This window comes from Colossoma macropomum, unplaced genomic scaffold (assembly GCF_904425465.1).
Source record: "Colossoma macropomum unplaced genomic scaffold, Colossoma_macropomum, whole genome shotgun sequence".
Taxonomy (NCBI): Eukaryota; Metazoa; Chordata; class Actinopteri; order Characiformes; family Serrasalmidae; genus Colossoma; species Colossoma macropomum.
This window is the reverse complement of record NW_023494785.1, coordinates 39,854,817-39,873,206: the sequence shown is the minus strand read 5'-3', so window position 1 is coordinate 39,873,206 and position 18,390 is coordinate 39,854,817. Positions and strand designations below refer to the sequence as shown.

Genomic DNA, 18,390 nt, shown 5'->3' with positions numbered 1-18,390 from the left:
TCAGTGTCACTGCAGTGCTGAGAATGATCAACCACCCAAATAGTACCTGCTCTGTTGTGGTCCTGTGGGGGTCCTGACCACTGAAGAACAGGCTTAACAAAGTATGCAGAGAAACAGATGGACTACAGTCTGTAATTGAAGAACTACAAAGTGCTCCTATGCAGTACGTAGAGCAGATAAAATGCACAATGAGTCTAGAAACTTGAAGTGATCAGTGGGTGTATATGGCACCCCAAAGGGAATGTCATAGGATCAACTTTTTTTTTGTGTCAGGAGAAATAAGGCCACTGCAGACCCGGATTCATTCCCCTAAACCTCCCTCAGGATAAAAGATGAGCTTTTTGTTGTTACACTGGCTTTAGTTACTAATTCAGGTATCATTTGACACTTTTGACAGAACATTTTCAGTTCTAATTTTCAGTCTGTCCAGCTATTACAAAACCCATTTCATTCATAATACAACAGTGGACTGCTTCTGTCAGGGACAACGTTTATTCTGTTCCAGAGTACAATTTGGTCTGTCCTTACAAACATACTGACAAAAAACATGATACACAGACAAAATAAAACATGGCTGATTATAAAAAAACGAGGAAAAGAAAACAAGAAGAAAGTCTTGCAAAACTGACTCAAAGTAAAAGAGATTCAGAGAGGATGGGAAGTTCGTTCATTAATTAGTTAATGGGAAGAAACGTACGAAATAGTGATGTTACATATGCTAACACAACCTAATATGGCCCTTTTCTTGAGTGTAAGGCAGAGCTTAACGTAGGAGACGGAAAAAAAACGGAATTTTACGGCTACAGTGAGCACCAGAACTGTTTCATTCCATTTCCTGTCTTATTTCATTCTCTTGCAGGTTTCTGCAGGCTTCAGAACAACACAGCCCAAAAGACAGACACGTCCACAGCACTGTCTGTACTGTAGAGGCTTCCTAAAGGGCCTTCACGACAGGTTGAGAAGTGTGTGTGTAAGTTACAGCAGTCTTCCTCGGCACTCGGTGGACCCACAGCAGCACAGCAGCTCTTTGCCCTCCACACTGCCCACCTCGTAGTTATAGTCCCAGGTCAGTTCCGTTCCTGCACGGATTCGCCTGGAGACACAAGAACACGCAAAGTTGAAGACATTAGCATACAAACATAGATCTGTACCGGTAACAGAATCCTCTTATTCATGTAAAGGTGTGGAAGAAATAGGTAGTGAACGGTTAAACCATGGGCTGGAAGAAGGTGATGGTTTGATGCAGACTTTAGGGTTATTTATTTCCTTTCGATTTACCTTGTATGTGTTGGATAAACACATCATTAAGGGCTGCAATGAGACTATCAAATTACCACAAATGTCAGACTAGCAGGAACATAACATGAGAAGCCCTGAAAATGCTTCCCTGCAAGTTGAGTGACTTAACCATTTGGCTAAACAGCCAGCTACAAAACGCCTGCTGCATAGTTTAAACGCTGTTCTGTCGTGAACTATTGTAAAAACGCTTAAAACATGGTGACTATTCACACTCGCAATGTTGGGGATATATTGAATAGACTGCCTGGTAAAATGTATGAAGCAGTACAAGCTACTGTTACAACAAAACTGCATCATCAAAAGGAACGTAAGGAATTTAAATAGATATTTATTTATTTAGGTCTATATTGAAAACTACACTATTTATTTATGTTGGTAGCCTGACTGCAAGTATGAACTGTTCAGGGAATCCTGACTGATTTTAGACTGAAATGAACTCACGTTTCGCAAGCTACAAATCGTCCACAAGAGGGCGCCATTAGCAGTCAAACAGCTTTTGATGCAGTGCTTCGCATCAGTGACCGTGTCCTTGTTCAGCGTCAGAGTGTACAAAATGCTTGCAGTTCTGATGTAAGTAGTTATTAGTATTTCATTCATTTTATTTATTATTTTTTTCAATAGTGAATAGTGCTTTTGCTTTTTTTGCTATTTGCCCAAAGGAGAGGACCTTTTATTCATTACCTTTTTTTTGTTTGGAACACTTGAGGTTGTTTTATTGTGAATAACAGCAGCTGCGATAATTGCTTGGCTTCAGCTCACAAATCATGGTTTTAACAGTACTAGATTCAAACGGATTCCTATATTCACAGTATTGTAATACAGATGACAAAAATAACACACCAAGGTTTTTTGGGGGCAGTGGGAAGCCATGTTTGAAAATAACCAATTCTAACGTTCTGAAACTGATGCAGCTGAAATGCCACCTTCAGATCAATGCACTAAAACGTTTTACATCCCTAAATAAAAGAGATAAAAGATTTGACATACTTGCTGGCGAAGAATGCGACCCAGGGGAATCGCAGGTCGTGTGTGTCCACAAAAACATTCTGGACAAACAGGTTAGGACTGCAGCTATGCTGTAATGGAGAAAGAGGAAGATAGATCTAATGAGAAATGAGGAAGGATAATTGCACATATCCACAACAGTCAGTAATAAACTGAAAACTCATCTATTATAACATTTCCCACAATGAGATCCAACTCAAGAGATCTGTGACGTTTAATCCAGTATGAATCTACAGTCTGTAGTTTTTAAAGCCTGATGGTAATAATTGTGGCGTAACGCTTACATGAATCAGCCAGTCAAATATCTTACAGATTACGTTACAGAAACTGCCCTGGTAACACTAATCCAGCTCAAGCAGGGCTTAAGACACTGTAAAAGTAAAAATCATGTCCTTTTTCTCTTTCCTGAGCCACAGGGCCAGTACTCACATTGAGGTAGCGTCCCAGGTTACCCTCCAGTTTGGCATCGATGATGTAACAAGACTCCTCCCCGTCAAAGAACTGTCGGGTGTTTTTGGGGCCACCTTCTCCGCCCCCTTGGCCCTGATTGCCCCCATGGCCGCCAGCCCCGCCTCCTCCGGTACCTCCCCCTCCTGTTTTCATCATCATACCATGAGAGGACTTTAAGGCGATGCCTCGTGTTGATTTCACCGCCACCTGCCTCTTCACCACCGCTGTGAGAGAGAGAGAGAGACACACTTTAAGACAGCCGCTATTACTGTTTTGAGCTATGCGACACAGTTGTGTCCATTTCTATAGATGACCGTATCATACAGTGTCCGATTGATTAACGCCACGCAGTTTGAGGCAAGAGTGTGATGATTTAGTTATGCAGTGTGTTCAATCAAACAGTAGAATTGGTATGTTTTGGGAATCAAAGGAATCTAGATTAAGATTAAAATGCAGTTTGTCTGCTCTTAAGGATTTTTGGCCAAAAAAAAATCTAAAAGCGAGCTAAAGTTGCTTTTTACAGTTTGATACCCTAAAGTAATCTACGACCAATACTTTCATGAGGAACCACACAGATGTTCTCAATTTTAATGATTCTTCTCTGGTATTAATGTATGTCAAATGCTTCTTAGCTGCTAACGGTAATTTTTAATTGCAGATCTTATTTGCTTATTCATTGTATGGATTATAACTCAGTTATGGTTTTTCCATCAACCTTTTTTTTCCGGATTTTGAAAATGTGCATAAAAATCCTGGACAGAAATAAAGGCCTAAAAATGCCAAAAAAACATTTTCCAGGTGGAAAAGCTGCTTAATCGCTAAAAGAAATGTGAAAAATGGTGATGGAAACAGATTTTTTGAACAAGTGTTACTGCAGCAGGATTGAAAGTCACGTATTTGGCACTAAGTCCCCTCAGAGCAGTTTTCCCCAATGTCGTTCTCAGGGGTTCTGCTGGTGAGGGCTAAGTAATACAGCGACTTCAGCGCTCATTAAATAGGCCACTGCTCTGCCTGGCATCTCTGAACTGTTAGGGCTACAGCCATGTACAGCTGACAGAGGCTGTAAAAACTGCCCTAACGAGAGCTAATAAAGCCTGAAATCCTTCTACTGTATACGTCATGCATAGTGAGCGAGACTCGTCTCGTCGCGTGTCGAGTCATTCTCAGGAAGCTGCACAAAACAGTAGTTGATGCAAACACAGATTAATTCGCATTTTCTTTGACCAGCTTTTCGAAATGCTTGAATTGAACTTGGAAACCCAACTACTAACTACTATGAAATATGGAACCAACCATGGCTGCCTGGAGATGAATGGATTAAGCTTCGTTTAGTAGCTATATTATGCTACAGCACCAGTGAAGTCAGGACAAAGCTAATCGCAGAAGGCTTTTCCTTATTTTTACTATATTTGATACTTTAGAACAATATTCTATCGTATCTACATTGTGCAATAGCGCATATGGAATCATGCAGTTAAAAAGTGTTAAATAAATTAAACTTCTGTTTTAGGTTCTTCAAAGTAACTCCTTTGCCTCAATATTAAAGGCCTGCACTGGCTGAGAAACTTAGTCAGAATTGTTCACCATTATAGCACTAGGAACCAGACGTCTGAAGCACTGAAAGGCTCTAAAAGCTACATTACCTTAGGTTTTTACACAAGATGGTTACTAGTGCATTGCTTGATATCTGAGACATTGTTTTGTGACAGTTTTGTTATAAAGTTTTGTTATAAAGTGGTTGTTCCAACTTGCACATTTGTGTGTAACTTCAAAACAATTAGCCACAACTTCAGGATTTCTGGTACCTGTAACAGCAGAAACACAACCACTCTGAACAACTAACCAGCAAGGTGCAACTGTGATCTATCGCAGCTCCTCTAATGAATATCACATCAGCTATGAGTTTTTCTGACACTGTGCAACACAACACCACCTACACAAACACAAAACGTGCAGGGCGGAGAGATACATGCAGGGTGTTGGAAGGAAAATAAAGGACCCAAATAAAACATATTTTTCAGGTTTAGCACTAATTTACCATCATCAGCCGAACATATAAAAATTTATGACACATGTAAGTTTACCTGTCGTTTTGGAAAGCAAATAAAATGGTGATATTTGTAGTGCAGACATAGCAATGTCTGATTCCTAGTACTACAATGGTGAACAACTTTGACTCTGTAATTTATCTAGAAAGGTGCATTTCACACCAAACCACTCTGAGTGATTTTCTTTACATCTAAACCTTTGAATGATAGAGTAATTTTGCAAAATTACTATTTTCCCCACCTTTATAAGTCTGTTTAGGAAATAATTACATATACAGACTTTACTAATAATTTTTACACCGATCAGGCATAACATTATGACCACCTCCTTGTTTCTACACTCATTGACCATTTTATCAGCTCCACTTACTATATAGGTGCACTTTGCAGTTCTACAGTTACAGACTGTAGTCCATCTGTTTCTCTGCATACTTTGTTAGCCCCCTTTTACCCTGTTCTTCAGTGGTCGGGACCCCCATGGACCCTCACAGAGCAGGTACTTTTTGGGGTGTGGATCATTCTCAGCACTGCAGTAACACTGTTGTGGTGGTGGTGTGTTAGTGTGTGTTGCGCTGGTCTGAGTTGATCAGACACAGCAGTGCTGCTGGAGTTTTTAAATACCTCAGTGTCACTGCTGGACTGAGAATAGTCCACCAACCAAAAATATCCAGCCAACTGCATCCTGTGGGCAGCATCCTGTGACCATTGATGAAGGACTAGAGGATGACCAACACAAACTGTGCAGCAGCAGATGAGCTATCGTCTCTGGCTTTACATCTACAAGGTGGACTGACAAGGTTGGAGTGTCTAATAGAGTGGACAGTGAGTGGACACAGTGTTTAAAAACTCCAGCAGCACTGCTGTGTCTGATCCACTCGTACCAGCCCAACACACACTAACACACCACCACCACGTCAGTGTTACTGCCGTGCTGAGAATGATCCACCGCCCAAGTAGTACCTGCTCTGTGAGGGTCTGTGATGTAATGCCTGGTCGGTGTATCTTAGAAAACATACATTTAATCAGACGTGTCCAAACTGTTAAGTGGTAACAGACAATCAGAAGTGAACAAAAGTTAAAACACAACTTCTACCTCTTTTGGTCTCTGTCGTACCTTGAGTCTTCTTTTCACGCTCTTTGTTGTCATCCGAGCCAGAGCTGATCGTCTGCACGTCATCACTGTCTGAGAGGGTCATCACTTCCTGCAGGAGAGTGAGCGAGAGAGAGAGAGTGTGTGAGAGAGTGTGAGAGAGTGAAGAAAGCAATTCTTCAGATTGGCTTGTATCACCTTTTTTACCTTCTTCTCCGTCTTCGTCCCTCCCTCTATTTTGACGTTTTCAGCCCCAGCAGATTCAGACTGGCTGGTCAGCCATGAGGCCACTTTACTCTTCCCGCTCTCCTCCGGAACTGGCGGCGGCTTCCTGTCCTCTGTCCCTCCGCCTGACACACTCAGCCCATCCTTACTGTCCTGACTATCTGGAGAGGGACAAAGAGAAAAAGACTTTCACTTTTTCTATAGAGAAAAGCTGCTCAGAGCTGTAGATATATAATCATGACGCACATAAGAGGAAGTGAGAGCAAATGGATGATGACAGAATGGTTTGATTAGTTGAACAACTGATTAAGAATCAATAAATGAACTGATTACAGGAATAATCCCTGCTCCTTTTATCCTCCTTTGCTGTTGCACTTGTGCTTCCTTACCCTCTTTCAGTCCCTTGGACTGTCGGCGGGTGGTGTAGCTCCTCCACACTGAGCTGGAGGTGTAGTGCGTGTCTTTTACGAACGTGTCGTCTGAGGAGTCGCTCTCGTCGGGGTTTGACTCCTTGTCATCATCACTGTCGCCCTCATCAGTGGAGTCTTGGCCTGCCAGCGAGCGAGGAGAGAAAACAGGCTTGTTTGAGATGCACTAGATGAACTGCGTCTTGCCTTGGGAGCCATCAAGCTGCATAGCTTTACCGGCAGCACCGCACGCGAGCCAGCAACTCTTGCTGCATTTGCATAACAGATATTACACTTCTTTGAAGTATTTAAATTTGAATGTCACATATGAAAATATGCACCACAAACACTACACAATTTACTATGCTTTGCTCTCTTTCCCTTTTTTCCTTAATGCTTATTTTTAAGTCTGAGTAGTATTTTAACCAAATTGTGGGAAATAAAAAACAAAACATATCATGATGCTTTAAGACATTTGTACGAATTATCATATTCATCATGACAGGTTTTCAGATGAAATACACAATTAGTCATTTAACATTTTGCCCAGTATACTACATTAATTGCAACTAACCAGGTCTAGTTATGCTCTTTGTAATGAAACATGTAGTCGGTCAGCACTGTTGATATCCACAACATGCTTAGAAGAACGTATCGTGCTGTTTATGATGATAACGGGAAATATCGTCATATGGCCCGTGCCTATTTTGAGGCTTATTCTAGCATAATAGACGAAATTAATCATGAAATACGCACAAAAAGCTTATGTTTTATACCTTGTATGTTATTATTTTTTCAACACCATTTGAAAATGCCAGGTGTCCTTCATATTGTATGAACACCTCATGGCAAATGATTTAATAGGTTCAAATTACTTGGAAAATAAATCTTTCCATGTATATTAAAATTAACAAAGTTTTCCCTTCGACCTTAATCAATCATGCATCAACAACATAAAATTGATAAACTATCATTAGTGCTTTATCAGCAAGAGCCTCTTTAGTCTTGTGGGGTGACATTAGATCTCGTAACAAAATACACATCCGGGGACAATTTGTTCAACTTTTGGTGCTAGATTGCAGCAAAATCTGCCACAAACAAGGGCACGCCCCTCTGAAACCCACCCCTGAATTCCTCCAGTCCGGCCCTTTTAACGTCCAGAGTGCACTCAATAACAAGCCAAACAAGCTAGCAAGCTAAATGCTATTGTTATCTAACACAACTGTTTTTCAATTCAAAGAGCTGATGTTTATTTTCTCTGAATGCAACACAAACAAACATGCTTAATTTGGGATTTTTTTTAGTCACGCTAACTTATGTTTTCCACATGCTAATGACAGGTTGTCTGTCAATGTTGACGGGCGCACCTTCGCCCCCTACTTTGTGTTCATGAGGTGCTCACTTTGCTCCCACCCTAATACGTCTACATTCCCTCCCACATTCAACTCAGAATTTCTCATGGTTGTCTCCAGTCGTTCTCATTACAAGATCACGCCTGGTCCCGCAAAACTAGAGCCACTTACTCCCAGCCTCAGCTGTATTTTGAATGGCTATCCACACATCCATGTTAACATACTTCCACTCAGCAGGTCAAATCTGATGGGAAACAGCAGCTAACCGCTCAGTCTGTTGGAGGAAATATAGTCACTAGATTGAAAAAAATTTAGCATCACATCATTAAAAGTTAACTGTTTTTTTAAAGAAGTTAAAAGCTAGTAAATGAAGTATTCTTGCATGTTTCTTAGTTCTTAATGTTCTTAGTTCATGGTTAAAACAGTTGACTGCCTTCATGAAAATCTTTAATACAACTCGCACATTAAATAACATAAAACTGAGTAACCGAACATCTTTTAAAAACTTCTTCACCTGTTATGATAAACATTACTGCAATCATGTGTTCATGCAGTTTGTCTGGATCTGTGGCGACATGCGTGCTAACAGCACCCCCTGCTGGAGAAACTTCAGACTGCAAGCCAATTCCAAAGTCATGACTGTGCACTTTTTCTATTAAAAATGAGGTGTTTTCTGCAGTGACGGCAGATTCAACAGATGTCTTTACATCAGCTAGATGCTCTAGCATTGTCTAGAGGCTTTTAAAGGCCCCATGAAAACCTAAGGTTTTAACACTAAAAGTGAACAAAATTATATATATATTTATTTATTTTTTTTTTTTTTGATTATTGTCATTATTATTATTATTATTATTAATATCTGTTACCTTTTTCTGAACCTGTTCACCGGCCTTAGACGTGGATCAGAGGAACCTTCTCTACTTCTAACAGATTCAGGTCTAGAGCTAAATGCCACACTGAAGCATGCTGCAGTTCCAAAGCACCACATTTATTTTCTCAAGCTAAGGTCATATAAGTCAAAGAGGAAGAGCCATGGGGAGGGTAAAGAGAGAATTACAGTGTGTAGCAGAGAGAACTAACATGCAGTTTCTACACAAACACACACCCTCACACTCAGTAACAGAATAAAATGGACTATTGGTCCGCGTACCTGCACACTTCTTAAAGGAACGTAATCCCTCCCTAATTCTCTCTCATCTTTTACACATTGCCATCAGGTTACTTGGTTACTTGTCCATCATCAACAATATCCAATGACACTGCCCTTTCGCCCAGACCTATCAGACAATAAACCACCTTGTTCCTTGTGCGTGTTTTGTTGTGGCCCCATTTTAAAAGTTGCCTCCCCGACACTCCACACAAAAACAACAGCCTGTTGTTGGTCACTTTGCAAGTCTCCCTCCTTTTTCACCCTCATATAAGGACCAAAATGGATACATCTGTACGTTTCTGGATGTGGATTTTTACCCAATTTTCTCCCCAGTGTAGTCGCCTCCAATTCCACCCGCTAGTTAGGACTCCCCCAATCACATAACACCATCAATGCTAGGAGGGTGAAGGCTAACACAGGCTTCCTCCGAGACCTGTGAAGCGCCACCGCATCTTTTCGAACTGCCGCTCACGCAACGTCATTGGACAACTGAACGCGCTCGGAGGAAAGCGCCAACTGCCAGATCTGATACGTCAGCTAACAGACGCCTGCGCTGACTAGCATCGCGTTGAGTGATGGGGGGCAGAAGGGGGGGCATCCTACCCACCCAGAGAGAGCAAGGCTAATTGTGCTCTCTCGGACTCCCGGCTACAGACGGCTGTAGCATCACCAGGGATCGAACTCGCGATCTCCTGATGAGCGGGCCAACGCTTAGACGGGGGCGCCACTCGGGAACCCCTTGGATGGGTTTTCAAAACTGTGTCCTACACATCGATACAGAACAGATTTCATGTATACCAGTATCTCACCTTTGCCAGTGGTGCTGCTATTGCGGTCATCGGACTTAAATGCATTTTTGCCCTGGGCTGGATTTCGCATCTTGACCCGGCTCATGTCCACCCCGCTGCCTTCGCTGTCCGAACAGTGCGCTTCGCTCTCATAGCCCTCCTTGAAATTTTCCACACTCTCGATGTGGTCCAGATTGGCAAAGTATTCATCTCCCATCTCCAAGCCCTCCTTATCCGCAAAATCATCCGTGAGGATTTTCCCTGAGAGAGAGAGAGAGAGAGAGAGAGAGAGAGAGAGAGAGAGAGAGATTATAAAAAAGAGAAGGTATAATCCCAAATACCAGGACCAACTAGACATCAAGCCTGTTGATGTTAGGGATGTCAGATGGGATCAAACTGACATTCAAATTTTCCCTTATTTTGCTCATCAAACATTTGAATATATTGGAATTTTAAGTTCATTAATTATTTAAAAATCATACATTATGTTGCCAAGAAAAGAATGAAAAAGAATTATGATAAATTACTTCAGTAATTTTTTTTTACTGATTTCCACGTCAATGTTATGTCTCCTACATCCACCAGAGTAGAAATCAAGTGACCACAAAAGCACTCCTCAGATGGCCATCTAAAGAGGAACACAGGCCTGTTCTGAAGCAGCAGCTTAAATATGAAGCGATTATTATCTTACTTCACATTCAGAGCATTGCCAGAAAGGTCTGCCACTCGATGTAGGTCATTTGGTCACCTCACATGAGAACGTATTTTTGCCCACTAGTGTTATTCAGTTTATAAAGTAAACGTATTGCCTCCTTCAGCATGATTTTAACACTAAACACCTGCCAGATGTTTGCAAATATCCTTACAGTATGTAAAACCCCATACAATTCTAATTAAAGCCAAGTTGAACAGTTGTTTTTTTTTGTTTATGGTCAGCAACGGCATGTTCGTCCCTCCGTTTGGAAGTCATGCTTTGTGATAACTGGCCTGGAATATGCAAGGCGCCACAGCAGAGGCTTTAAAAATTCAAACGAATGTTTTCTGCATTTGGTTGTGCATTTTTTCCATCTAAATTAGACAATTATTCGAATGTCAAATGTTATTTTAACAGATCTAGTTAATCTACACATCAAAAGGCAGGCAGAACATCTGGGACTTCAGCTGCTCCCTTCAGCTGGATGTGTGAACGCATTGCTAGACTGAAATGATCAGTTTACCTCCTGACAGTCAGGAACAGTGCAACGTTTAATGATTTACCACACAGATTCCAGTCAAATAACTCTACAGGCTGTCTGCAGTAACAACACGCCACGTAACTTCAATGTGAATGGGTGGGGCTAAACTAGTGTAGACTCAGTAGTGGTCATATGACATCACAACCAACTCAAAACAGGCTGTTTGGGCAGTTTGGTTTCCACACACGGGCTGTATGAAAACCGTTAAAATGTTTACATCATACAGCAAACTCGTTTAAAATAAAAGTGAAAGGGCTTTTCATGATGCAAGTATGGCTTATAAAAGGTTTGGCCTTGATGAAAAAAGAAAGCAGAGATGAAGAGCAGCTCAGCATCTCAGTACCTGCATAAATACAGACGAAGGAGCCTTTGGCCACATCATCGAGGCAGCGGATGCCCCAGCCTTTGTTCTGGGTTTTGAACAGCTGCAGACGCACCTGCAGCCCATGCTGCACCAAGCGGTTAATGCACATCTGAGGATTACAGCGGCACCGCTTATTACACTCATATATCCTGAGAGAGAGAGAGAGAGAGAGAGAGAGAGAGAGAGAGAGAGAGAGAGAGAGGTAAATTGAAAAAAGGTAAATTGATGGGTCCTAGGTGTCCTCAGGTGTTAAGCAATAAGAGCTGCCATCACAACAAATATGCATCATCATAAGGAAGTAAACAGATTTTTATTTGTTTTTTGAGGGTCTAATGCAATTGAGGCCATTCAGAACAGAATTTCTATCCAATTGAAAGAGGTGGGTAATCCTGTAAATAATCTGTTAAATAGGAGAATAATAACCGTGTAAACACCTGTATCTGATTACATTCCCTATCGGAAAGTTTAAGTACGTTCTGATCATGTTCGTCACATCATAGTGAAAGTTTATACCGTTCAACATGGCGGAGCAGAAACTGGTCTGCAGAGGAGACGAAGTTTATGCTCTGATCTTTAAAAGACGGCGGTGGGACGGACGTCCAGCTTATGTGTCTCAGAACACGACGTCTTCCTCTCGGCCTTCTTTAATAAGGACATGTGAAGGACGTTTTCCTGAGTCTGACATCATTTTAAAGTGATTAAAAACACAAGCGCTGCTCACCGCTGCTCGTCTCGCTCTGACTGGACTTACGTGATGCTCGTTGTCATGGTAACAGTCTACACTAAGCGGTTCTCTAGTAATTGGAATGTAGTCAATTGGATTTGCAAAAATCTTTGCATGTAAAGTATAATTGCGGGTAAACACTGTTAGCCTTGATGTTGGTGGGGTATCTAGCGTATACTTTTATTCCTACACTTAAGCCGGACTGCTGGCTGCCGAGTTCTCGTGAATGAAGTTAATCGTTTATAGCGGGATCCTGATGCTAACGCAAGCAGGAAGCAGCTACAAACCCCGGTTTAATAAACCTTCTCAACAAACAAGCTTAAAAAAGCTTAAATAACCTACTTGCTGGGAGTTTTGGTTGAGACTCAAAGCAGCAAGAGAGCAGTCACAGGAACGTGAGCAGCTGACGAATACATATGGCTAACTCTGATTGTTAATTTGGCAGATGGGACAAAACCTGTGCCAAATTGAGTCCCACCAAACTCAAACTCAACAGAAAACAGCAGAAAAAGTCATTTTAAAAATCTCTCAACAGAAAAGAACCATATGTCCATACTGTGCAGCCCTATAGTGGGAGGTGTTGCGTGTTTTCTGTTCCCCAACCTGCTTAATTTCATAAATAAAGTGTTTTTATTGAACATTTAATCGATATTTCCAAACTTGAGACTTAAATCTGTTGTTTTGTTATGGTAACAAAAATATTCAACAGACAGTTCTCATTTTTTGTTGTTGTATGTGTGAGATACTAACCCTGTGGGTAAACACTCGTCCAGTCTCTTGTAATTGTATCCAGCATTGGGGTTTATCTGGCCCCCAGGAGTACACCCTGTAGCCTGCAGGGTCAGCTGGTGGCAGGAACACTTTGACCTGCGCACATGCACAAAACAATTAATATAAGATTAAATAAAATAATATTGAAAATATAGTATATTTGAAGTATACTTTATAAAATAACTATGCCACTCTTCCTCAATTTAGTATTAGAAGCAAAATATTTGAAAAGAGGCCATTTTAGGATAGTAGGTGGCAATGTGTGCACTTTACTTGCTACCTGGGGCGGTGAGAAGTCATCTAGCCATTCACTAGTAATAGAATAAACCAGCAGGACAGTTTGCAGAGTGGGCTACTGAGCTCTTTTCAGTGTTAAAATTCCAAATATTAAATTTTTTTACACCATGTTAATTCACCAGCTCCCCTTTCTATTCTGCGAGCATTTGATTACGAATGATCCTATAAAAATTATGTCCAAAATTACTTCCTATTACATTAAAATAGACTAAGGTTAATAACGTCAACCCTTCTATAAAGTCTGTTAATTAGAGACAACAAGATCTCCATTAAACAATTATGAATAATTATCAATACTAATTCAAATATGCAAAATCTATATTGTGATTTATCTAAGATTTATCACATCACGCAGCGTAGCACCAGCTTCTGCAACTGAGAGAGCATCTGACTGTACTGATTTGTAAACACAGTCAGCGTGTCCCCTTCACTTTTCGGAGACACTAACTTGTCCTGGCAGCCGTCAGTGCAGTCGCATCCCACCAGGAAATCAGGGCTGGTGTTGATGTACACGCCGTCCGCAGGGATCCGCTCCTTGCTGTAGGCGACGTTGGGAGGGGGCGTGTTATCGATCTCGTTCACGCAGGACAGGGGGATGTCCTCACGGCCCACTGTGATGTCCCGGATGAAGTAGAAGGGCCTCTGAGGCTGGAAGCGTCGATCCACCAGCACATAGGGGTCCAGGCAGAACATCTCCAGGAAGATGAAGTCACAGTGCGTCTGGAAGAGGTAGCGCTGGATCTCCGCCATGTTCCTCAGGCTCAGACCACACGGAGACTTATAGATGACATGGAATGACATCTGGAGGAAGGAAAGATGAGAAATGGAATAGAAAACAAAGAAATGAATAAAGAAAGAAAGGAAGAGACAAAGAAAGTTATGAAACAATGAAAAGAAAGAGAGGCAGAAAGAGAGGAAAAACCGAGGAAAAAAGCAAGAAAAATACAAAAAGAAGTGGAGAAAGAAATATTAAAGAAAGAGGAAAAAAATAAAGGGATAAAAGAGATAGCGAGAGAAAAAGTGTAAGAGAGAAGGAAAAAAGACGTCATAGGTGGAGAAAGAAATACAGAAAAAGAAAAAGAAAGATGAAAGGATTAAAGAATACAGGAAAGAAAGAGATGGAGAGACAAATTAAAAAAAGAAAGAAATGGAGAAACAACGGAAGAATAAAAGAAACAGAAAAAAGAAAGAAAAATACAAAGAAACAGGAAGAAAGAAGATAAAGAAAAGGGAAAAAATGGAGAAAAAGAGAAAAAAATAGAAGAAAGTAAAAAGAAAAATGGAGAAAGAATGAAAGAACAAAAGAATGAAAGAGATGGAGAGAGAAAGAAAGAACACAGAAATGGAAAAAGAACGGAAAAGAAAAAAAAGAGAAAGAAAAGAAAGAAAGAAAGAAAGAAAGAGATAGAAAGAAAGAATGTAAGAAAGAAAGAGAGAAAGAAAGAGAGAAAGGTCGCTCGACTTGCTGTTCAGTCATTGGTTCCAAGTCACCAGCGAAATTGCCAGGATGTGTTTCGTGACTGACTGGACTGACCTTGCGGTTGAGGCGTCTGCGGGCGGTCATGCGGCGGAACTCGTACAGCAGGGGGGTGAGGAGGGGGTTGCGGCCGCGGTGCAGGTTGGTTCTGGTGGGCCGGATGCGTTTGAGGCAGTCCGGAGTGCAGGTGTGAGTGAGGTAGAAGAGGCGGTCGTTCGGGGCCTGATAGGACGGCTCCTGAGGGATCCGCTCACCGCCATAGACCGACACCGCAGGCTGCAGGGGCTGCTGGGACGGGACCAACGGCATCAGGGTCTGCACCGGACTGGGCTGCAGGAGCCTGAGAGAGAGAGAGAGAGAGAGAGAGAGAGAGAGAGAGAGAGAGAGAGAGAGAGAGAGAGAGAGAAATAGTGAGAGTGTGTAGCGACAGTTTATTGGAATAAGGCCCAGTCACACTCGCGTTTGCAATAGCAAAACTCTGCGAGACTTCCAGGCAGAATAGAGTTTGAGTGCACAACGTCACACCAAGTTCAACTTCGGTGAACTGTGACTCCTGAATTAACCGGTGCCAAGTGAACATTCTAAACATTTGCCAAGTGCTGAAATTCTGCTTACCTAGGTTTTTTCTTTGCATTTCAAATGTTAACTTTTGTGATGAAGTCGCATGATTGGCTCTTCCATTCAGATCACGTTTGTGCAAGCAACACTTCACAGAACAGCCCACCACCACTCCTGCGTCAGTGAAACCTTTCTGCAAATTTTTTGCTGTCATGTGGGGGTTTTGCTTTGCCTTGCTGGCCAGCACATGAGACGCTGTATCTGAACTTCATTGGCCTTCCAGAACATACCTTTCCACAGTTGCCTTTAACTACCATTGCTTAACAAAATTTCAGACAGTGGGAATCGCAGGCTGAAAGCGCTTTGATATCGTTTAACAGCCTTCTGCTTTGTAGGCACCAACTAGCTTCATTTTCAGATCCTTAGCTGCTTAAAGGAGGCCATGGCTGTTGAGTTTCACACAAAGTTTGAAGAGTCAGAGAATTTATTAAGCTCTGGAATTGATGTCAGCTGAGAATTCCTAGTGACAATTTTTGACCTGCCTAACAAGTCTTAATGAGTCAATTACGGCCTAATGAGTTAAGAACTATAAGGGCGTCCACATTTCTGCACATTCCACAATTGTTATTTCTTATTTTCTACAGCCAAGTAATTCAAAGACAACAGATCTGTGGATGTACATTTGCAGAATTTTTTATAAATTTTTTTTTTAAACACTTTACTGGATAAATCAACAAGATATATAATTTTATACTGCTCTGGATGAAAACATTTGCTAAATATGTGAGAATAAAGCTTATCTTAAGTACTGTTTCTAACTTACAAGAGAATCTGCTTAAGTTGTAAATGCAAAGACAAAGCTTTTTTTTCCATGTTGAATTGTTTACTTTTTGTTCTGTTTTGCTTCAATTAAAAAAACACTGAAATGAGACGAACAAAATGTGCAATTAACTGGTTAAAACAAAAGTTTCTGGGAGGAATTACGTAACAAATCTTACTTAATTACAAATTAAACACGAACAAAATCATACAGATACTCAAGTATTGTGATATCGCATTGCGGGGTCTGCAATGATTCCCAATGATGATAACCACATCTTATTGCATTCTCTAAAACTTCTACGGGTATTGTGGATGGCTGAGTGGGACAGGTTTGACAATTACTGGCTGTTTGTAGAAGCAAACAGGCATCGAGAAAAACATGGTAGTAATCACAAGGAGCAAAAACATGAAGCTATAAAGTGTCCAGTAAATAACTTGTGCATAAAATCAAACATTTTTCTATGACAATTCATTCAGCTTTTTAATCTGTGTCGCAGACTCAGTCTCTGTTTAAATTAATTTCAGCTGACTTGTATCTTCTAGAGTGATTAACTAATAAATGTGATGCTGACACAGATAAAATAATGTTAGTAGTGAAGCCAAGCTGCTACACTGTTTTGTTTGTTTTGTTCCTTTTTCCCCTTGGGCTGTGATGCTGCCCGCTTGTCATGTGACGTGACGCTCATTGTGTGGTGCCATGTGCAAGTTCACGTGGCTTTGATTAGCCTAAAAATACACAAAAGTATTTACTTTTATTTTGCAACACTAAAACGTTTATTTGTGCTGTTGGGTGTGTGGAGGTGTGACGGGATTACAACAAGCACAAGCACGAAGAGATGAGGACCACATGCACAGCCCAAAAAAGGCGGGTGCGGGTGGGCATGGCGTGTGGTTGAAGCAGGTGGGTGCTGGCAAAAACAGTGCTAGGTTTTGCGGGCAGGGGTGCAGCACAGCCGGACGTAATTAGCGGGTGAATCAGGCAGGTGAGGGTATTAATATTAATCAGGCCTTTAGTACAAACTGCATAAATCACACTTGTCTCAAACTGTGTTGAGTCTTTAAGTAATCTCTAATAGACTTCCTCATGTGGTTTCTGACACAGTAACATCCTGTTATTTACTATGTTAGCTACATTAGCCTCACAGCACCAGTGTAGAACAAAAGAAGAAAACTAAAGACACAAAAACAAGTCTTGCCGGTTCATCCACTTATGGTGCAATAGCCAAAAAAAAAAAAAAAAAGTTTGATTTTTTTGCCAAACTACTCCAGAAAACATGGAACATGTCTGCCAACCTGGGGCCGTGAGTTTGGGGAATCACGCTGTAGGTTTTGAGCTGGAGGTCAGTGGTCATGCCCTGCCGAGGTGGTGCAATAAATGTGGTCTTCTTAATCATTGGACTCCTACAAAGAGACAGAAACAGAAGAAACACAGCGAAGATATTTAATTTTTTAAAGCTCCATTGTTTTTTGTAAACATACATTCATTCATTCTGAAATTGTTCCAACAACACTTTTTTAAAAAAAAGAATATGCATGTTGTTAAAATGTTCAGGACACATTTTAAAAGAGGTGATGTAATCATGTTTGAATTTAAAAGGAGCATCCAGGAGAGACCTGGACCTTGATAAGCAAGGATGGGGTGCATCAGCAAATAGTCATAATGTTGAAGAACAAAATTCCAAGTATTTTAGGTATTTCACCCTCCTATGATCACCAAAAGATTCAGGGAATCTGGAAAGTGCATAAAAAGTAAGAACAAAAACAACTTGATGCCCAGGACTTTCGATGCACAGCAATAAAAACTGGCACGCTTCTGTGATGGATATCACTACATGGGCTCAATGAACTTCTACTTTTACTTGTGCCCATGTAGCTTTTGTTACTGTTCTGTGGTGAGCTGAGTTGGCAGCACGTCTAGCCTATGCTAACCAGCTCCTCCCTCCTGGTTAGCAGCACTGTTTATCATTTAGAAACCACAGTTAGATTAAAGCTTTTACTGAAGCATATCTTGAATATTGATTGCTCGACTTAAAATCGTGCACTGCTTTCATTTATTTGGCATCCACGTGAGCGAACTGAACTTATTCGATTGTTTTTCGACTTGAAATAACCCAAGTGGTGGCACAATACCCACATAAGACAAGGCAAGATTTTATATAGTCATTTAAAAAGTAAAGAACAGATATTAAAAACATGATTAAACCAATAGATTCAAAAGAGAAAATTGTTAAATTAAAAATCAAATTAAAAATTAAATAAGGATAATAAAAAAATTAAATGAAAAATTAAACCGCGACCCTAGCTGGACTAAGTGGTTAACGACGACGA

General features: G+C 41.0%; 1 protein-coding gene across 4 annotated transcripts in view; it reads right to left on the bottom strand.

The window, feature by feature from the left end:
• Positions 1–470: 470 nt before the first annotated feature.
• setdb1b (SET domain bifurcated histone lysine methyltransferase 1b) overlaps positions 471–18,390 on the bottom strand; it is a 35,257-nt gene continuing 17,337 nt past the window's right edge. Inside the window, exons 11-22 of one of the 4 annotated variants that reach the window (XM_036594446.1) lie at positions 17,356–17,463; positions 14,740–15,022; positions 13,654–14,006; positions 12,888–13,004; positions 11,393–11,562; positions 9,836–10,075; positions 6,507–6,668; positions 6,091–6,278; positions 5,896–6,004; positions 2,734–2,978; positions 2,287–2,375; positions 471–1,093 (exon numbers count right to left, since the gene is read on the bottom strand). In XM_036594446.1, the coding sequence (XP_036450339.1) occupies positions 976–1,093; positions 2,287–2,375; positions 2,734–2,978; positions 5,896–6,004; positions 6,091–6,278; positions 6,507–6,668; positions 9,836–10,075; positions 11,393–11,562; positions 12,888–13,004; positions 13,654–14,006; positions 14,740–15,022; positions 17,356–17,463 (2,182 nt within the window). In that variant the 3' untranslated portion in view covers positions 471–975. The remainder of the gene's footprint in view (positions 1,094–2,286; positions 2,376–2,733; positions 2,979–5,895; positions 6,005–6,090; positions 6,279–6,506; positions 6,669–9,835; positions 10,076–11,392; positions 11,563–12,887; positions 13,005–13,653; positions 14,007–14,739; positions 15,023–17,355; positions 17,464–18,390) is intronic. The other 3 variants (XM_036594459.1, XM_036594454.1, XM_036594468.1) reach the window with 3 other exon arrangements.